The sequence below is a fragment of the Xyrauchen texanus genome, chromosome 18 (assembly GCF_025860055.1).
Source record: "Xyrauchen texanus isolate HMW12.3.18 chromosome 18, RBS_HiC_50CHRs, whole genome shotgun sequence".
NCBI classification, from domain to species: Eukaryota; Metazoa; Chordata; class Actinopteri; order Cypriniformes; family Catostomidae; genus Xyrauchen; species Xyrauchen texanus.
Window position 1 is genome coordinate 4,640,757 of NC_068293.1, and position 23,205 is coordinate 4,663,961.

A 23,205-nucleotide genomic window follows, 5' to 3' on the forward strand; every position below is an offset into this window, starting at 1 on the left:
AAAGAAAATCATAATTCATTCCAGGTTGGAATAATAATAAACAATAAAAAATTATAACAGAAATGTGATTTTTGGGTGAAATTGAACAGATGAAACAAACAGGACTTGTGTGTTTATGTGTATGTGTCTGTTTATTTGCCCTGAATAACTCAATCGTCTAATTACCTGCATTTATATGCACACTTGAAGATTTCTGGCCACATTTCACTCTCCTTTTCTCAAGAATTGCAAACAATTTAGGGTGAGGCACACTACTGCCACCAAATATGGGCAAAAATAACAACCTGTCTCCAGGGTTGGGAGAGTTCATTTTTGTCATGTAATCCGTTACAGATGACTGATTACTTAAAAATAAATGTAATCAGTAACAGAATCCAATTACAGTGAAGGAAATGTAATCAGATTACTTTAAATTACTTTTGGATTACAAATATTGGCACATATGTAAATAAAGTCACGATAAAATCAATAAGATCTCTAAAATGTTTAATTATGCCTTGAATGCAAACAGAACATGTTTGAGTAATATTATGAGTTCAGTTGAAGCTGTTTTTAAGGAAAAGAAACATGTATACTGCACCCTACCAAGAAAATGATCTTTAAATGTAGAACAACTCAGAAATCAGATGAGTTCTCCGTCTGCTACAGAAAAAGACACAACAGATGCACTGAATTATGTCTTGGTTAACATAAAATTCAAAAACACTGCAAAGTGTCATTCTAAATGGTAAATGGTCTGCACTTATATAGCGCCTTTTTAAGCCTTAATGGTATTCAAAGCGCTTTACACTTTGACTCATTCACCCATTCACACACACATTCATACACCAAAGGCGGCAGAGCTGCTATGTAAGGTGCTAGCCTGCCATTGGGAGCAACTTGGGGTTCAGTGTCTTGCCCAAGGACACTTCGGCATGTGGAGTCGTGTGGGTCGGGATTCAAACCACCAACCCTGTGATTAGTGGCCGACCACCGCCACTTGATTCCAAAAAGAAAACAAAATCTAGTTGTAAAGAATAGAAAAAAACAGATTTAAACTTTTATTGAGTATTTTCAATTACTTATTATTAATTACTATTAGTGTTGAATATGTTACATTTGACAGAATGTCTCCCTCACCAAGACATTTGCAGTGTTCTCAACAATAATTGATCAAAATCAGAGCCATTCTTCATTGAACTTTCTTTCCTATGAACTTAAAACACAATTGTTAATAATGATCAGGGATGCAAATTCATGAAGGTGTAAAAGGAGAAAAAGTCGTAGCAAGTTTTCCAGGGGTGTTCTTTCCAGTTTATTTTTGTATTGTTGTTCTATTCAAACCTTTTTTTCTTAAATGATGAAGGTTGAAGTACCGTTCACCTGGGGGTGGGGTCATTTTTTCAGCTTCAATACAGAACGGAACAACATACAGGACATCCTGGCTAATATACTACATTTCGCATTTGCAGCCATGCAAACCAAGGTCAACGTGTCAGTATTGACAGCTATTCCTGCTCCTGCCAAATGATGAGAGCCACAAATTTCTTTGAGCACTAAGGCTAACTCATTTGAACCCATTTTAATATAAACTCATTTTAGCTAACTTGCTAATGTGATATCTTTGTGGTTCTTATATCCTTTAAATTCTCACATCCTTAGATATCCATCTCTCACTCTAAACAAGCAGCTGTCTGTATCACTTTGTCAGGAAAATTCACTATTTCTTTTGTCAGAAACTTGTAATCCTGACAGTAATCCCAATTTTTGGAAAACTGTAATCTGATTACGATGGGTTTTTATGTAACTGTAACAGATTACATTAACCTATTTTTTGTATCCTGATTGCACTGTTACAATTAATCTGTTACTCCCCAAGACTGCTGTCTCAAAGAGAACAATAAGTATGTTTATATCTCATCAAAATCAATGATCCAGCTTTTTCAGAGCTGCATGTTCATGTTTAAAGTGTTTATCATTCTTTATTGCTGCCACCTGATCTGTGTTTGGAGGAAGAAACTTGACCAATCATGAGTGATCAAATTACATATGTATCAGAAAATCTGCAGGTGACGCTTTACCAAGCCAATCAGCAAGTCAGATCAACTCAAAACATCTCAAAGCAAAAGGCAAATTAAATTATTTCGTTAACAGATCTATAAAGGAATGAGAGAACAGATCAGAAACAGTGCAATATCTGAAATCGCAAAACGGCAACAAATCATGTGTCGACATAGCTAACATACCTGAATCTAACTGATCTGAACAATAACACAAAACTTGTAATAACACAGCACTTATTCTGGTAAACCACCATAAAGTTTTTTTTTAAAGAAGAGCCATATTAGCTGTGCAACTCTCTTCCATGAGTTTGGCCTGTAGCTGGCCTCTGTTTGGACTTGTAGCTCTTTAGCTCTTTAGTTCATGTACAGATCTTGATTTGGCTGGGAATGTTGGCTCTTCTGTAGAGCTGACCCTGGCCTGATAAACCCTGAGCTGAATCCAGGCCTAGAGCTGCCACAGAACCGCTGAAAGAGTCTAATAGAGAGATATTAACTGCTCCTCTGGGCTCATATCCAACACTGAAAATACTTGCTGTATATCAAACTGGTCTACCCTGAATTTACACTCAACTGTTGACAAATCTCCTCATTCAACATTCTACACTTTTAAATTATGAATGAATTACAACACATTTACACATATTTTTAAAATTATAATGGATATTTGTGTAGTTAAAGGTTCTTTTACATCTAACTTATCAATCAGGGGTGCATTTCCCAAACTACGATTTAACTCGCTGCTTAACCACCATAGTATGCTGTATCGACGGGGAACTCTGGACATCTCCGCTTCCGCAGTGGATGTCCCTTGTGGCCATCAGGCTGTTGAGTGGCAGGCAGGGAGGTTACTGGTTGCCTTGAGGTATACCTGGCTTCCCCAATCATTATCAGAGAGTCCACTTCCCTGCTCTCACCAGAATGTTCCACTGCCAAGGGTTGGATTTGGACGTAGTGGTTCCCAGCCTCCGAGATCAGAATGGGCCCTGTCTGAGACAACACTGCTCAGACCCCCACGTTGCTTGCAGGATATTCCAGCACTGGAGCCCCAGACAGAGCCTCCTGTAGACAACGTAAAGTTTCCTTGCAGGCGTTATCCCAAATTAAAGGGTGGCCTTTCTCCGTCAGCCGGTGCAATGGACTTGCGATGGTGTTGAAGTTCTGCAAAATTCGCCGGTAGTAAGATGCCAGACCCAAGAAACTGCGCAGTTCTGTAGTGTTCTTTGGCATGGGTCAATCCCCTACTGCTGTCACCTTAGCCGGGTCACTGGGTACTCCTGTGATGCTTATTACATGCCCCAGAAAAACTGTTTCTTGCCATTGAATATGGCACTTCTTGGGGTTTAAGGTGCAGACTGGCTCAGCAGATTGCTGCAAAAACTTCCTGGAACTGTTGCAGAGCCCCTCCAAAATCTATAGTGTGTACTAGCAGTTCATCCAAGTATACCACAGAGAAGCGACGAGAGACACCCATCAGCACCTGCTCCATCAAAAGGTGGCAGGGGCATTGCGAAGTCCAAACGGCATTACCCAGAACTGACAAAGCCCTTGACCAATGGTCAAGGGAGTTGAACCAACTAGACCCGGCAATGTAATCCAGGGTGTCATCAATGCAGGGCATCAGATCAATTTCATCAATTACTAGCCCCGTCCACCCACACTCCTCATCTCACATCACCAAGAAGTCCTGGTTTTTGTCAAGAAGTTCCCAGAGCTTCTGACCTTGATTAGTGGTGAGTCCTCCACTGCTGCGCTGCCATAGTTCGTGGACAGCCGGAATATTCTCTGCTGATGGGGTTTCCTGTTGCAAAAAACTGCCAGTGTGGGGCACCATTTATGGGGAGTCCTGGTGCTGTATGATCTGGACATTCAGGGGCATAGTTTCCTGGGGTGAATCCAGGGACAGTTCTTCTTGAGCTTCTATGTCACACTAGGAGTACTTATGCCATGCGTAAACCTGCACATCCGTAGCTAAGGATCCCAAACTCTCACCCTCCTTCCTCCGCCTGCCAGCCAGCTGATCCCATCGCTGCTCTGTTATCCGCCTTTCTCCGAACTGCCGTTCAAGCGTAGAAATGACAGTCATATAATCTCACTGCTCCATCAGCGTGAGGTCCAGCAGAACATGCAATGCTGGGCCTTCAAGCACCCAACCGACCTGCATGAAATAGGGCTCCTTGGTTACTGATGAGGGCAGTAGCTGCTGATTCTCATTGTCTTATGTCACGTTGTAGCTCCTCAGCACAGCCTCCTAGATACCTAACGATTCAGCCTAAATTATCATGAGACATCCCACTTCTGACTCAATGAATACAAATGTGATGGTTTAATCACACACAAAAGCTTTTATTGTGGCACACAACACAGAAAATGATTGGAAACACGCAGCCTCCCCAAGCACCTAACTAATGGTCCTACACTTCTGCCAGAGGGTTAGAGACAAGTACACATTATGCACTGCAACATGAGCAGCCAATCAGAACTAGCAAGATTTAGATAGTGACGCTACAAAACATACAACAGAAAGACGTTTTATGTGAGAAAGCTGCTGAAGACATGAAATTGGTGTGAACCTTGTATTTAAGACAGATACATATGCTGACATAGATGGGACTTCCCTCTACATCAGACTTCAGGGTTCCCCTGATGTGAGTGAGCATAAACACACATGCATACGCTTCAAATGTCAAAGAAATCATCCCTATGCACTATTTCCTGACTTTCCTTGTCTTAAGTCTTTACCAGTCACTGTGAGAGCAGTGGAGGGCTGAAAGATGTGGGGCTCCAAAACATCCGTGTCGCCAGGTAATTTTTCCGGGGCTTCAGCCCTGAATGTTTTGACTGTAGCGCTAAATGTAATTTTAAATGTAGGCAACACAAGTTAGGTGCAGCTCAACAACAACAAAACTATTTCCTTATGAATATGCAATAATCTTCATGATGCAGCCTGTCACGCAGGTCTTCGAAGAACGTAGGCTACTTGCAATAATATTGCTACATTTTGTTTGAAGTTCACGTGGCGTGACACCCTCCACCTCCTGCTACTAGAGAGAGGCAGTTTGTGTCACTCTGGAGGAAAAATGAAACTGAAAAAGAAAAAAGCAATGCAGCCTTTTGGACTTTATTGAAAAGAAGACTAATGGTGAGGATTTACTGATGTTACCTACATGTTTAGCTTAATGTTTTTAAACTTATGTTTTTGTTTTTTCCAAATGTAGGGTGACCATACATCTTCTTTTTCCCAGACATGTCCTCTTTTTTGGACCTTAAAAAAGCATCCGGACGGGATTTTTAAATTTGCTAAAATGTCCGGGATTCGGCTTTAGTTGCATTATTATGTGCATCTGGTCTAATACTTCATTGTGTGTGTGCATGCATATTTGCATTGCTTTAACCCCTCTTTGTAACCACTCTCCCGCCTTCTCGCACACCAATTGGTCGATTATAAGAAGCTTGCAGAATCTATTGACCAAATTCCTGCCTGTCAATCTCTCCGCGAATCGCTGTTGTGTGGGAAGCAGAATGTATGACATGTAAAGCTGGCACTTATATTTATGCATTTGGCAGACGCTTTTATCCAAAGTGACTTACAGAGCCCTTATTACAGGTACAATCCCCCCGGAGCAACCTGGAGTTAAGTGCCTTGCTCAAGGACACAATGGTGGTGGATTAAAGTTTGCTTTTTCACTGTATTAAAGTTTGCATTCATAGTAGCACTGTTTTGAACCCTATTATAAATGGTCTGCATGGGGTGTGCTAGTCCACTTATACTAGTAATCAGCAACTGACTGACTTGGATGTTCATATTAGAGTAAACTAATGTTACACCAAAATATTTTTTTGTACTGTTTAATGATAAATCAGGAAATTAGCCATTTTTGAGGTACACATTTAAATTTCCAATGAACAGCACATGTACTTCAGTGTTTCCCATTAATTGACTAGACTCTAGCAGTCAATTAATGGGAACCGCCACGGTCTCATAATGAACCAAAAACATTTTTACACTTCTCATCTAAAATATTTTTGCACTTCTCAGTCTCATAATAACATAAAATAAAAGGTTGTGTTTTGCGCTCTCTCTCACGCACCAGTCAGCTCCTCACAGATATCTGCATTGGAGTATTCATGGATCTGTCTAATGTTATTTGGTTGAGGAGGTAATCTTTGAGTTAATTAACGTTATCTAACATTAAATGTATCCACTGCATTTATACACTACTGCACACACAATTTATCATCATCAGTGTACAAGAGCAAACAGATAATAATTCTGCCGAAGTTACAATCATGATGATTAACATAAACGAACGTTAGCGGTACTAGGTTAATTGGCATAACGTTACACTACGTATTGCTTCTCTAGCTAGCTATTGTTAGCAGTCTGAGGTAAAATAAAAAAATAAAAAACTGAAACTGACATCCCTATTTTTTACCCTGCTTTTCAGAATTAGGATACAAAAATATTTTAAGAGATGTCAAACCCCAGATGAGGAAGAGACATGGTGTCTAAGTAAATGAGGCCCTGAGAGATTAGTTAGCACCACAGACACTAGCTCTGAGTGAAAATTGTGGGTAAGGGTAGTGTCAATCAAGCTAATTGTAGCCAATCGCTTTTGGTGAGGCATGCCTTGGCTCTGTCAATTAAACCCTGGCTGGGGGTGAAGAGCATCATGTATCACTGTACTTTCATTGTAAGTAAGGTGCCAGAGTGCCCAAAAATATAAAGGTAGAGTGTGTTTATTTAAAATAGATGGGGGGCACCTAAAGCCACACCCACTTAAATGGGGCTGGGCTAAGCCCCGAACCACCTCAAGTCCTAGAAACGCCCCTGCTCCAAAATATCAATCATTTGGAACTCACTTTTTAAGCCATTTTTATTGCAAATTCAGTTTTGAATCTATATATTCTGATTGTTCACCCTCCCTTCGGAGGCTGATTTATATAATTTGGTTACGCAGCCAAAAATGCCACTTTTGTGTTAACATGGTTAACACTTTCTCTTAACAGACTTTAATCCCTTAAACGGCTGCATTCATGTTTAAATTACATTTCAGAACGGCGCTTTCTGCAAAACCCTCAATAACTCTTGCTTTTAAATCCATGTAAACATGATCAAAGTGTTGAAAGTATGAAAGATATATATGAAATAAAAGATGTAGAAGCCACAGCAAAGTGAAATGATGTCCACACAGTAAACTAACAAGGAACTATACTTCTAAAGATAGATAAAGAGCTGTAGTTCGCCGGTGTGTCCTGCTGGATTTTATTCGTCATTACAGCGGAAACAACTTAAAATACTCCGTCATTTTTGGGTATACAGATACGTGTAAGACATATTAGAGACTATAAAGGGTCTACTTTTATTTGTGTACACTCACAATAACAACAAAATCTTGTGCTTTTGTAAAATAAAGAAAATGAAAAGGGTGAGCTTTCAGCAGTCTCTGTGTTCACGAGCATATTTCAGAAACACGTCACAAAAATTAACTGAAACTTCGCAAATACTTATCACACAAACATGAAACATATGTCTAAAGAAAGCTTAAGACTTCTACTTTTAAATAAAACAATTCAATTAAAACAAATATACTCCTGCAATGTAATCTGTACGAAACAAAGTGATGTACAGTTTCTTCTGGCTCAACTCATTAAAGCTAATGTTATCACACCCACCAGCAGAGCGCGCCATTCATACGCTAATGTGCTGAGACGATCAATGCAAATGGTGAACTACACAGGCGAGGAAGCCCCTGTATAGTGACGAAGAGTTCACATTTTCCTCAAAAGAAGAGCGGGACTCCGATGAACATTTGCATTTTGAAGAGAGACTTGATCCAGTCGAGTATACAATTTCAGATGAGTAAGTGATTTAGTTTTCATTAGTTGACATGCTATTTTATATAAACATGTACATATTTTACTTGTGGGACTGTTTCCAGACTTGCCAGCCAGGATTCAGAGTATTGAAATTTGAAATATGACTCCTAATAAGCAAGTTTTAGTTACATTTAAATGCTTTTTCGGCTAAAGCAGGTATTTCAATTTTATGCTGTATGATACATATATGATATGTAATATGATATAAAAATAATATGAATGTTTAGATTATATTTTAACTAGTGTTTATGCTGCCTCATTATCATCAACAAAGCTTTTGCTTGCAAATATGTGTTCAGGTTAAATGAGTAAAATGCACTTTAAATATGCCCATATTAGAAAATCACCAGCTTATAATGATTTCTGAAGGATCATGTGACACTGAAGACTGCAGTATTGATGCTGAAAATTCAGATTTGATCACAAATTGCATTTTACAATATATTCAAATTTTAAATTGTAAAAAGAGTTCACAATATCAATGTTGTTTCTGTATTTTGGATCAAATAAATACAGCCTTAGTGAGCAGAAGAGACTTCTTTTAAACGGTAGTGTAGGTCTAAAATGAAGTAAAGTCTTTATGTAAATAAAATGTATAGTCAGATTACTTCTTTTAACTTAAATCTTGATTTTGATCATTAAGTCTCCTCACATAAATTCTCTTTCTGTCACATTCCTCATTTATGGGCTCAGGGGAGGGGTCTTTGTCTCATCAGGTGTGAATTACATCAATATTCATGATAATTCATGCCTCCTCGCATACGACCTTTCCAACACTATAAGTCTTACAAAAGTTAAATTACTATATTGAGTGATCAGGATGGTTTTCACATCATTTTGTAGCAAAAACTCTAGGCTTCAAGATCCAGTTCTCAAAAGTCTTGTGGACAAATGTTTAGTATGTGTTATATGGCCTTATTTCAATTACTTAACATTTTACTTTTTTCAAAAACTATGCATAAATGATATTTTCTTAAAAACACATATATGTACACACATGTTGCTCACATATTATTGTAGCCCAGTTTGTGCTGAATACAGTGTTATCAGACTTTAGCCATTAATATGTTTTTAAGCAACTGAAAAAAGCACAAATGTCAAGGCATGTCAAAACTTCTCCAGGGCCCAAAACACCCTCAGACCCCAGAAGGTTAATATTAAGTTATAAAAAAAGACTTCTACCTACTTCAATCTAATTGTTTCCCATGCTGTCAAACATAATTTCTGAATTATTATTTTAAGATTTATGAAATTGAAATGACCTAAAACAAACCAAAACTAATAATTTGTAATAATTTCTGCCCATGTTAACAGTTCAGATATGCATTTGATTCAGTAGTTGGTTGCTTTTGCAATTGAATTTGATTCTAAAAAATATCTACTAAAAATATTATTTTTCATCTGCAATTTATTTATTTATTTATTTTATAAAGAGGAGTATGATCCACCAGACAGTCTGTAAAAATGAGTGAAAGTGGAAAATATAAAAGTCCTAAACAAGAGGTCCCTGCAGCTCTCACGGCATGGATCACGGATAAGCAGCGCAACACTGAATGGCAAGCACAAGCACAAGCACAAGGTGGTGTTCAGCCGGGCGAGAGCTTGCCAGTCACGGCTGCGCAGTCACAGTCCAGTCCATTATAAGGATGTGTGTATTATGAGACAGATAAAAACTAACAAAAAGTAACAAAACAGAAGATAAAAAACAAACAAAAAACAAACATATTCTATGTAAAGCGGCAGCACTTAGACAAATGATGTTGTTGCTGGAAACAAAAGGCAACATGTAGGGCTCTTCATGGGCAGCAACTAACATTCACTCACGCTGGATAAACAAAATCGCTACTCACAAGAATCCCACAAACAATTCTAATAGTGTCTGACATTATCATGTTGCAAAGCTAATGTTTTGATACTCTAAGAAGCACAAACATAGATAGCTCACACAAATATTGGGTGAAATAGTACATTTTTGTTTAGATTGAACTTTTTCTTTTTCTTTTTTCAAAATGTTATAAAATATTTTTAAATCAACATTTCCTTGAGTTTGTCACAATGCATTCTGGCATTGCCTCACCCTTAAAGAATACATTCAATGCTGATCTCTTACAAGGCAGAAACTTTTTGCTGCCAACTGTTTAGTAAACAGGAAACTGCAATCTAATTAGGCAGCTGGTTAGACTGTCATAGTGACCACTGTCCTGAGAGAGCATGAGTGATGACACATGTGTTCGCCCCTGTACCTGTTGGACGTCCTGCTGGAAGACGCAGAGCTGCAGTCGCTGATGCAGACAGACCTTGCGGTGTCGCCAGATGTTTTCCAGCCGCCTGTGATGATGCAGCACCTCATGCACCACGTCCAGGATGCAGTGCACTGCTTTAGAGTAGTTGGCTGTGGCTGTCAGCGACTCAGAGTTACCAGGACTTAATGGACGCTGAAGAACATCCAACAATGCTTTACCATCCTGGCTCACCTGTAGAGAGAGAGAGAGACTTAAGTGTGATCCAAACACAATGCATTGTGCATAGTTACTAAACAAAGTTAACTGAATGTTTCGATTCATACCAGCCAATGTATCCAAAACCTTTCATCTTTTAATTTAAATAGAATTATAAAGCTATTCCTAATGTTCCATTACATCTTAATTGATATTGTAGTATATTTTAATTAATAATTGTAGCAACAGTTGTAATACAGTACATTAAAATACTTACCTTTCCATGATTACACATTCAAATTATACTGCTTCAAAACACCCAATCAGCACACAATATCATGTGCTATAGGTTATATATAAAATGTGTATGAAATTGATCTAAATGCAGCTTTAAACACAATCTACACATTCTCCAATGTTCGATCATTCAATAGTATCATCAGTCAAAGGCTAGAGGGTTTGAAAGCATGCAGATAAATACCCAATCATACACAAGACAGATAAAACACACCGTTTGGGTGGAGATCTGTGTAATAATGTAGCACAACAACACTGGGGAAACATTTCCTGTTGTGTCTACTGCTTAAGTAGGATTGGTTTACTGATATGTTCCAATTTGTTCTCACCTCTGTATAAGCCTGTGTGACCTGTTCATAGAGTGTCTGGTGATGGTGAATTGCCAATTCCAGATCCTGCATCTCAGATGGCAAACCACCTTCACTGCACATCTTACACCAAGCTTCCACACCCGATAGAAACTGAACACAGAGAGATACAGACACTTACAAATAACTCCATCATCCAAATCAATAAAAGTTCTATAGCGAAAGTTTAAAGGAGAGATTCAGTACCTGTTCAGATTTCTGATGGAAGACTCCAGACATGGCGAGGATGGTGCTGCGTTCATCGAGAGCGGCGGCAAAACCCTTCCACTCCTGATCGAGCTGCGTGCCGATCTGTTTGATCTGCTGTGATGCGTAGTGACCCGCCTCCGAGAGCCGCGACGCCACTGACATGATGCGGTTAATATTCACATATGCATTCTGAGAAATACAACATCAGAGAGCAGTGTAATGTCTGGGCACCTGTAAGTGGATTGTCTTGAAGGAGGGAAAGGAGATATTTTGCAGAATGTTCATACCGCTATTTTCCATACAATGAAAGCATATGGTGACCATAGGTTCTCAAGCTCCAAAAATGACAAAAAGTATCATAGACGTTGTCCAGCATAACATTCCAAGTCCTCTGGCATTTTGTATCATTTACGTCACACATTTTGGTGAAGTAAATTTGCATATGCGTATATGTAAATTATTTTTGAGAGTTTCGACAGAGGGGACCAACTTGGTCTCATGACAAGTTGTAATAAATATTATACAAAAGACAGTTCTGTTTCTTGAATCTGATTGGACGAGAGATGTTCCAAGAGTGCTGTTGAAAAGCAGCACATGGACACAATACTGTTTATATCACTTTGCTTGTGTTTGTGGTGTTCTAAATTAAAGTGTAAGAGCAGCCCATATGTGTTCAAAGCAGCTAAATATCTCTTTTCATTTATCCTTATGACATTAAAGATTTTAGCCAGCAGGTGGCGAAAAAAGACCATCTTTATGTGTTATAAGCCAGTTAAGTTGATGTTCATAGAGTCAGTCAGTCAGTCAGCGAGCAGTTTCTTTGAAGTCATCAGCATTGTCTCTCATTGCACTACATTACTGTTGGGAAAAAAAGAGTTAAAGATGAAGTGTGTAATTTCTGCGCTACTAGTGGCACCAAATGGAATTACACATTTTTTTTTAAACAACCTTTGGCAACATCCCTTACACTCATCCCTTTTGCACTCTCTGATTCCCTATGAACAAATAGGCAATACTTACGCAATATAGGCAATAAAAGGTGATTTAGGACATTTAACGTCATAATGAACAAGACCACTGTAACGTAAACACACAGGGCGGAAATTGTGGCAGAGGAATTCGGTCATCCGATAACATCGATGGGATCGAACACATGAGGATAGTTCTGGTAACTAGTAAGCATAACAACAGTGCCGTTTCTGACTATTTTGGCACCCTAGGCAGGACCGCTGTTGACGGGGGGATGGGGGTGTAGTGTAATAGCGACTAGCGCGGCAATCTCGTTATATGTGCTCCTGTTTGCCAGAGTGATCTCATTATTGGTGGTGGTATGTGTGTGTCCTCCATCATGTAAATGAGACATCAATGTTCACTCTTGTTTTACTCCATTCTTTGTCTCTGTGTCTTTTAGCATGTCTTCTAATTTTGGCTTTAACATCTGTAAACTAAGCTAAATGTATTTTCCACTGTACAAGTCTCCCATGGTTGTGTAGGCTGAGCTAGAAAGGGATGGGTGGAGCTGAGCGACCGCACAAAATATAAACATCTATGTTTTTATAGTGCCTGGGAGGATCAGTGTTTATATTTAAACCCACAAACAGCTTACTTATAGTTGTCAATGAACAGTAAACTGGGAAAGTGGAACGAATTTTGACATAAAAACGTTACACACTTTTAAACTTTCCAGTTTCAACTTCAAGGCTTATCACAGCTGAGAGACACAACAGACGAAGAAATTACACATACCTTTTACTGGAGTTTCAGCTTTAGAGAAGAGACGTAAACATTACCATCACTCTTTCAAACCAGCTACCACGAAATACTATTAACTCTCGGACAGCTATTTTAGACAGTCAGCTTGCTGAAGATAATGGAATCTTCTCTAACGCTACAGCTGAGGAATGGAGTTAAACAGCTTTAGCTTTACAGTTCATCTCTGCTTGGGAGTCATGACAGACACAGGTAATTGTAGGCCTGTGGCCGGCTCACCGCCGTGCTGATATAGGGCCATACAGCACTCTTTTGCTAGTGTGATATTGCTTTAGTACAAGATGGCAAAATGGTAAGAAATCATACAAGTTAACCCCTTACCCAGACTTAAACCTAATCATAAAGTGTAGCCCCTTTCCCAAACCCTAAACATAACAATGATTTTAATAGGAGAATAACTTTAATGTTCCATGGAATAAAGAAAACAACAGGTTTGGAACATGACGAGGGAAGCGTATTACAGGTAATTGACATACATCAGTCAATTATTGACATACAGCAGTCAAATATTTAAACTGACATTTCCTTTCTTAAAATAAAGTGTTGGAAAGGAGGCTAGCTAAAAATTAATACCTGTTTTGTATAGCTTTGAAATGGATTGGCTGGTCTCTAAAGGAATTTAATTCCCAAATTTTTGTAAGAGCCAAGTTGTACAATATCTTGTGATTTCATGAGACTGTAATGAAGGGGAAGATTTTCAATGCATAACAATTAAAAAAAAAACTAAAAATAGAGTATAGTATGGCTTCAGGAGACCACTTTTATGATGATTTAATTGTATTTTTTTAGGAGCCTCGACAGCCCATTGTTACAATATGTATTGTATATAAAAGAGCAATGCGAAGTGAACATTCTTCAAAATTTCTCAACCTAGTCTCATAGAATGAACATTGCTATAATTACATTTTTGCAAACTGACTTTTAATTGCTGCGTTTTACATTTTGCAGCAGTTTCAGAACAACAGTCTGCATCTGAAAGTAAAAATCCCATTCATTTTCTAATTGATTATTAACAATACCTTATAAATCTTTAAAGAGGGACCTACCATGAGCTCAGATGTTGTAACTGATGGCCTATGCTTCTGATAAAGCCACCAGTACTTTATTTAAAAAAAAAAAATTGTGTTAAATAATGTAAATTCTGCTATAGAACTACACTACACATGATCCAGAGAGAGATCCATTTAGAGAATCACAGCCAACAAAGCACACCAAAAGAGCTCTGCAGCAAACGCCTACAATTCAATGAAACATTCGTAATGCTTCTTGGGATTTTAGCTCATTCCCTCATTAAAGATGTTAAGTATATATTCTTGTATCTTTGTCATTTTGTCTGATTTTCAAATACTTTTTTGCTTCAAATTAAAGTTTGTAATGCTGTGATTCACCTCAGAGCTGGCTAGTTTGGTTAATGGCTTACATTAAAATGGATTTTATGAAACCCCTATTGAAGAAATGAATGGGAAAAAACACAAATGTTGTATAAAAACAAAATGACAGAGAAAAAATCTGGATAGAATTGCAAATGAAGGGGTTAGGGGCATTTTACACAACCAGCAAACAGAATCTGTACAAACACCTATGGTAAAGACTGACCATATCATCAGATTATGCGATGTGACATCACTGTTGACTGACTTACCATTGAGTTCATGGCAAAGTGGTTGTGTTGCGTCTGCAGCTCCATGGCGTGCTGGTAACTTACGCCGATATCTGTGTGACTCCGAAGAAATAACTCCTTATTGTGACTGATCCAGTCAAACATCTACAGAGACAGGAGGATATAAAATCATTACACATCATTCTCCACTATTGATACATAAAGTTCACACATCATTATAGTTGGGGGATTTGTTATTAATTTGACAGCACACACTATGAATCAAACACACAAATACCAGCGTACAACAAACTCAGGGCGGATAACTGGACTTTCAGTACGATAAATGTACAAATGTCAAACAATTTGTTTCAGCAGATGATAAGGAATCCATTTAGATAAGCATTTTCATAAATGGAGACATCTTTGGAGTAGGAGCACTGTGAGCTTAAGTTGGAAAATTGACATATTGCTTGCGATCATCAAAGTTTCATGGGTTGTTTGCTGCACGGTAATGGCAACCCTTCTTATTAAGATTAATCCACATGTTGATACAGTTCTGCATTAAAGCACAGATATCAGCTGTAGGACCTTTTAAAGGATTTATACTGTCTGGAACGCTGGTCTAGCAATTTTTTTTAACACAATCTGCATCATGAAAGCTTTTTTTAAACATTAGACAGCAGTATTCTTCAATTTGGGGTGCTTTGACTCCTTCAAATTAAGATAAATTATGACACTTCTTCAAACTATGTTTAATCTAAGGCAAAACATGTATCATTCATGTCCTGGAATAAAGCTCTGATCATGGCCTTGATCGACCTTCACGTGGATTTTGGTATAATGTGTGATGGTGATTGCAAAGAGGATCATTTATGACTGATACGCTATTTACAAATGCATTGCAAATCACTGAGATATGGTAATAACAACATGCATAAAAGGGTGACTTTCTTGCAATACATGCAAATTGTGAGCCATTTTACCTTACATGTAATAAATGCTTAATAACACATGGAAATGTACCTTAATGTAGAGTGGACACATATAATGCATTTATTAAGGAGTTGCCAAAATTACAGATTATGGTATAATGGTCATCAGGCTTTATTATATGATATAAGCCATGAATGAGCATGAAGAGCTGAAAAAGTGTTTTTGCAGAGGACTTTTTGGTAACTAGGACTAGTTCACATAATTCTTTTGATATCAACTTGACAAGGAAAGTGACTAAACAATTGAGTCAAGACATTAAAGTCATGAATATAAACACAAAATGACATGAAGATTTTAATCTTACTAAATCATGAATTTCAGTTTGATTAATATATATATGAATAGGTGTATTTATTAAGCATTTATAAAATGTATATGTAAGTCAAATTGCCCACTATTTGGCAAATGCATCATTTATATGCAGTTATATCAAAATGCATAAAAGGGCATTATACTATCAGTGTTATGTCCTTTTATGCATTTTGCTATAACTGTCTATACATGATGCATTTGTTAACTACAGTACTTATTAGTCATTAATGAACCCCTTTATAAACCGTTAATAAAGGGAAAATTAAATATAAGGGGTACCCAGATTCATAGTTTGATTATGGTAGAAGCATTGGTGATGATTCTTTGTAAACAAAAACAAAAACAACATTTATTAAATAATAATAATAATAATAAAAATATAACATGTATTTTACAGGCAAAGTAAAACACTGACAAATTTAGCATTTAAAAACTCTAAATAATTTGAATAAGAAACAAACAAGAGACAATACATTTTGTTTTTATTTTAAATAATCTAAATGGACAAACATGTTCCTAATTGAAGAATCAACCATATACTGTACGCTTTACACATCAAAGCTTTATAGAAATACAAATTGTCCTAAGTAATTCATAAAAATTATTTAATTGTCTGAAAGAAATGCAACATAAGGAATAAAAAACCAATATTGAAATACCAATGTCATTAGAATTCTGTCACCATGTAGCACTGCCTTGGCTTCAGCTGCTTTGGAGATATAAACAATTCATCCTTCAAAGTGGAATAACTGTCCTAAATAAATATTTCATTAGAACTGCAAATGAATAGCACTTGTAATCAAGATAAGAGCTGGGAGAGTATAATTGATAATCTCATTGACTGCCTGCATTCCTACTACATTATATGGATGGTTTAATCTGACAGGACTAGACTAAGATAAGTTGGACAGAGGTCTTAATTAGCAGAATGACTGTTTGCTTTTGGCCTTTTAACATTAGGAGGTCTGGCACACTGACAGACAAATAATTTTCAATCATGATCACTCACAATGAGCAAAATGTTGTGTGCACTGAAGCTAAAAATAAAAGAAATTAAATCAGAACAAAGCACTTGCATCTACTCAGCACTTTATCAGGTTTAGTTTCCAAGTGGGTATACTATACTATACTATATTAAATACTATACAATACTATATAATATACTATATACTATACTATACTAAATATTATACAATAGTATATAATATACTATATTAAGATTAAGATTATACTTTTTTGTCATTGTGCAGAGTACAGGTACAGAGCCAATGAAATGCAGTTGTTTTCACATATCCCAACTAAGCTGGGGTCAGAGCACAGGGTCAGCCATGAAACAGCACCCCTGGAGCAGATAGGGTCAAGGGCCTTGCTCAAGGGCCCAACAGTGGTATCTTGATGGTGCTGGGGCTTGAACCCCCGACCTTTCAGTCAGTAACCCATTAACCGCTGAGCTACCACTGGCACCTATACTATACTGTACTACACTATACTATACTATAATATACTATTTACTATGTACTATACTGTACTATAATATACTATATACTATACTATATTAAATACTATACTAAATACTATACAATATACACTACTATATAATATACTATATACTATACTATACTATATTATATACTATACAATATACCATAATATACTATATACTATACTATACCCTATACTATACACTATACTATACTATATACTATACAATACTATATAATATACTATATACTATACTGTACTATACTATACTATATACTATAATATACTATACACTATACTATATACCATACTAAACTATATACTATATACTATACTATATTCTATACTATAGACTATACTATACACTATACTATATACCATACTAAACGATATACTATATAATATACTATTTAGTCTATACTATGCTATATACTATACACTATACTATACACTGTATAATTTAATATATACTATACTATTTACAATTTACTATACTATACTATATACCATACACCATATACTATTTGGCAAATGCATCATTTATATGCAGTTATATCAAAATGCATAAAAGGGCATTATACTATCAGTGTTATGTCCTTTTATGCATTTTGCTATAACTGTCTATACATGATGCATTTGTTAACTACAGTACTTATTAGTCATTAATGAATATATACTACTATATATACTATATAATATACTATATTCTATACTATAGACTATACTATACACTATACTATATACCATACTAAACGATATACTATATAATATACTATTTACTCTATACTATGCTATATACTATACACTATACTATACACTGTATAATTTAATATATACTATACTATTTACAATTTACTATACTATACTATATACCATACACCATATACTATACTATTTACTCCATACTATACTATATACCATACTAAACAATATACTATACTATATACTATACAATACTATATAATATACTATATACTATACTGTACTATACTATACTATATACTATAATATACTATACACTATACTATATACCATACTAAACTAAATACTTTACTATATACTATATACTATACTATATTCTATACTATATACTATATACCATACTAAACAATATACTATATAATATACTATTTACTCTATACTATGCTATATACTATACACTATACTATACACTGTATAATTTAATATATACTATACTATTTACAATTTACTATACTATACTATACTATATACCATACACCATATACTATACTATTTACTCCATACTATACTATATACTATATTATATCCTATAATTTACCCTATACTATACATTATACTATACTATACCATACTAAACGATATACTATACTATATACTATACAATACTATATAATATACTATATATTATATGTACTATACTATACTATATACTATAATATATACCATACTAAACTATATACTTTACTATATACTATATACTATACTATATACTATACTATACACTATACATATACTATACTAAGCGATATACTATATAATATACTATTTACTCTATACTATGCTATATACTATACACTATACTATACACTGTATAATTTAATATATACTATACTATTTACAATTTACTATACTATACTATATACCATACACCATATACTATACTATTTACTCCATATTATACTATATACTATACTATATCCTGTAATATACCTATACTATACATTATACTATACTATATACTATGTATAGTATATAGTATATAGTATAGTATATAGTATATAGTATATACTATATACTATACTATATACTATACTATACACTATACTATATACCATACTAAACGATATACTATATAATATACTATTTACTCTATACTATGCTATATACTATACACTATACTATACACTGTATAATTTAATATATACTATACTATTTACAATTTACTATACTATACTATATACCATACACCATATACTATACTATTTACTCCATACTATACTATATCCTATAATATACCCTATACTATACATTATACTATACTATATACCATACTAAACAATATACTATACTATATACTATACAATACTATATAATATACTATATATTATACTGTACTATACTATACTATATACTATAATATATACCATACTAAACTATATACTTTACTATATACTATACACTATACTATATACCATACTAAACGATATACTATATAATATACTATTTACTCTATACTATGCTATATACTATACACTATACTATACACTGTATAATTTAATATATACTATACTATTTACAATTTACTATACTATACTATATACCATACACCATATACTATACTATTTACTCCATACTATACTATATACTATACTATATCCTATAATATACCCTATACTATACATTATACTATACTATATACCATACTAAACCATATACTATACTATATACTATACAATACTATATAATATACTATATAGTATTCTGTACTACACTATACTATATACTATAATATACTATACACTATACTATATACCATACTAAACTATATACTTTACAAATACTATATACTGTACTATATTCTATACTATATACTATACTATACACTATACTATATACCATACTAAACAATATAATATATACTATACTATTTACAATTTACTATACTATACTATATACCATACACCATATACTATACTATTTACTCCATACTATACTATATACTATACTATATCCTATAATATACCCTATACTATACATTATACTATACTATATACCATACTAAACGATATACTATACTATTTACAATTTACTATTTACTATATACTTTACTATATACCATACTATACTATGCAATGCTATGCTAAACTATACCATACTTTATACAAGGGGTGTGCAGCAAAACCATAATCTGTATCTGTATTTGGATAGAACCGGGTGTGGGCGTGGCTTACACCGGAAGTGCGTTACAACTAAATGAAACGTCCATTTTTAAATGTTACTCTTACGTTTGTAGTTTCTAATAATAAAACATGTCTTGTGTATGCATTTTCATAATAGTAGCCTAAAAATTATTATTATTATTCTTACTATTATTATTATGATGATGATTATTATTATACTATAATACACTATATTGCAACTACTATTATTTATCTAAAGAGATCATACAATACAGTGTATATTATAAGGCATTATGAATACTTTCATCCAAATATGTAATGTAAGACAGTAGAGAATAGTCTTACAGAGATATATGGACACCCATGACCACAATCACATTTGTTTTCCATTCTTGAATCATGACTAGTCACTAGACACTGGCATAATTGTGAGTGAGGGTAAGTGTGTGTGTGTGTAAAGCACAGGCTTTATATTGTTTATGCCAACTCCACTATTAACTGCAGCAGTATGTGGCATTAAAGCCCCTGCATAATTCCTATTAAATTGAAGAATGAACTGGAATGAAGCCATTTTCAAGTTTGGTGTTTTTGAGATTGTTTCGGTGATTCTTAACAGCTCGCCATGGAGAACTTTCAACCCGGCTGCTAAACACCTTCTTATATATCTTTAAGGGTGGGCCAAAAAAATACAAAAACAAGGCCACTATGTTAGATTGCTCATATCATAAAAATTTATAAAGACATTTGCACGATTTTTGGTGTACTAATACAACTTTTCGTAAACAACAAAATGACATCACTCTGATGTCATTTTGAGCCAAATGTTGCTACAAATAAATAAGTAAATCGCTTGGCCCAAAACAAAATTGGGCCACGTGGCGAAAGAGAATCACCTAAGGTTGCTGCCATTGATTACTTACTTATTTACTTATTTTTTTATTTGTAGCAATTTGTTGCTCACAATCTTAACATTGTCTTTGTGTTTGTTTTTGAGTTGCCATAGTATGCAATAGACTGGCATGTCTTAAGGTTAATATTAGGTCAAAATTGGCAAAAAAAGAAACAGCTTTCTCTAGAAACTTGTCAGTCAATCATTGTTTTGAGGAATGAAGGCTATACAATACTTGAAATTGCCAAAAAACTGAAGATTTCATACAAAGGTGTACACTACTACAGTCTTCAAAGATAAAGGACAGCTGGCTCTAACAAGGACAGACAGAGATGTGGAAGACCAGATGTACAACTAAACAAGAGGATAAGTACATCAGAGTCTCTAGTTTGAGAAATAGATGCCTCACATGTCCTCAGCTGACAGCTTCATTGAATTCTACCCGCTCAACACCAGTCCCATGTACAACAGTAAAGAGAAGACTCAGGGGTGCATTATGGGAAGAATTGCAAAGAAAAAGACACGTTTGAACAGAAAAACAAAAAGAAAAGGTTTGAGTGGGCAAAGAAACACAGACATTGGACAACAGATAATTGGAAAAGAGTGTTATGGATCTTAACCCCATTGAGCTTTTGTGGGGTCAGCTGGACTGTAAGATGTGTGAGAAGTGCCCAACAAGACAGTCACATCTATGGCAAGTGTTACAGGAAGTGTGGGGTGAAATGAGTATCTGGACAAACTGACAGCGAGAATGTCAAGGATCTACAAAGCTGTGATTGCTGCACATGGAGGATTTTTTTATGAGAACTCTTTGAACTAGATTAAGGATTTTTTTGATTTTTATTTATTGTAATAGTAATTTTTCAAATTATTAATGTCCTGACTATACATTGTGATCAGTTAAATGCCACTTTGGTACCTGTTTCTTTGCATAAGAGCTAAATCTGTACATTATTCCAAACTTTTGTATACCATTGTATATACTGTATATTGTGATACATAGGAATATTGTGCACCCAAAATATTGTTTGTTTTATTTCCAAATCATTGACCATAAGCTTCAACACTTTTCAAGATTTCAATCACTGCCAAAAGCAATCCATTTTGCAAATGAGTTCATCAATCTGTTCAAGGTAGACTGTAGACTGTTATAAATTATAGATTTACAGCGTCTTGCACCATTAACGCTGCATTTTTAGGACGTTTTGTCAAGTTAAACATAGTTTGAAAAACACATCACGATCCATCCAGCAACTCCGTCCAGATGTATCTTAACATAAGAACGTGTCCTGCTGTATTGTACTGTACTGGTAAGTGTGGTTTGTTGTTTGTTCAGCTGGGTTAAACCAGCACTCACTCACCTTCTCTGCATCCTGTTCAAACAATCGGAGCTGGAAACACTGGTCCAGCTTCAGCTTCCTCAGGTGCCACATCTGGTGGAGGTGCTGTCTGGTGCTGTGGAGTTTATCCAGCAGACTGGCGATCCTAGGAACCACACTCTGGAAGTCAGCACTACCAGAGATACAGTTCTTCCCTGAGAAGCCGTCACTGGAGCGGATGCACTGCAGCAGACGCTGACCCTCGTGGTCCAGCTCCTCAACTGGAGCCTTCATCACCTTCTTCTTAAGCTGGGTGTGCTCGTCAATGAGCCGCCGTGAGCCCTCCACATCCACTGGGAACTCTTTCTTGGCCAGTGTCTCCTGCAGGTCCTCCAGACGAGAGAGGAGGTGAGCGGCACTGGACAGGAACTCCTCCAGAGAGACTCGGAGTTCTATCCATTCCTCATGATTATACTCAAGACAGCCCTCAAAGTCATCCGTTAACTGAGATGGGTCCACAAGCTTGGTCAAACCCTCAACGGACACCATGCTAGTCTGTCAGCAACAGGAGAAACAGATGTGTAAGATATGGGTGAACTTAAGGATGGCCTGCTTCTCATTTTGGTGTGAGCCATGAATTAATTATAAAGTGGGAAAAAGTGTGAATGATATTTTAACAACGGAGTCAGCACTGCTTAGCACTGTGTCCAGTACAGACAGTTTTCAATACTCACACAGCAGGTT

At 35.6% G+C, this 23,205-nt stretch overlaps 1 protein-coding gene across 1 annotated transcript in view; it reads right to left on the bottom strand.

The window, feature by feature from the left end:
- kalrna (kalirin RhoGEF kinase a) overlaps positions 1-23,205 on the bottom strand; it is a 281,969-nt gene that overhangs the window by 146,261 nt on the left and 112,503 nt on the right. Inside the window, exons 5-9 of the mRNA XM_052148011.1 lie at positions 22,504-23,016; positions 14,624-14,746; positions 11,209-11,400; positions 10,984-11,115; positions 10,163-10,393 (exon numbers count right to left, since the gene is read on the bottom strand). Coding sequence (XP_052003971.1) covers positions 10,163-10,393; positions 10,984-11,115; positions 11,209-11,400; positions 14,624-14,746; positions 22,504-23,016 — 1,191 coding nt within the window. The remainder of the gene's footprint in view (positions 1-10,162; positions 10,394-10,983; positions 11,116-11,208; positions 11,401-14,623; positions 14,747-22,503; positions 23,017-23,205) is intronic.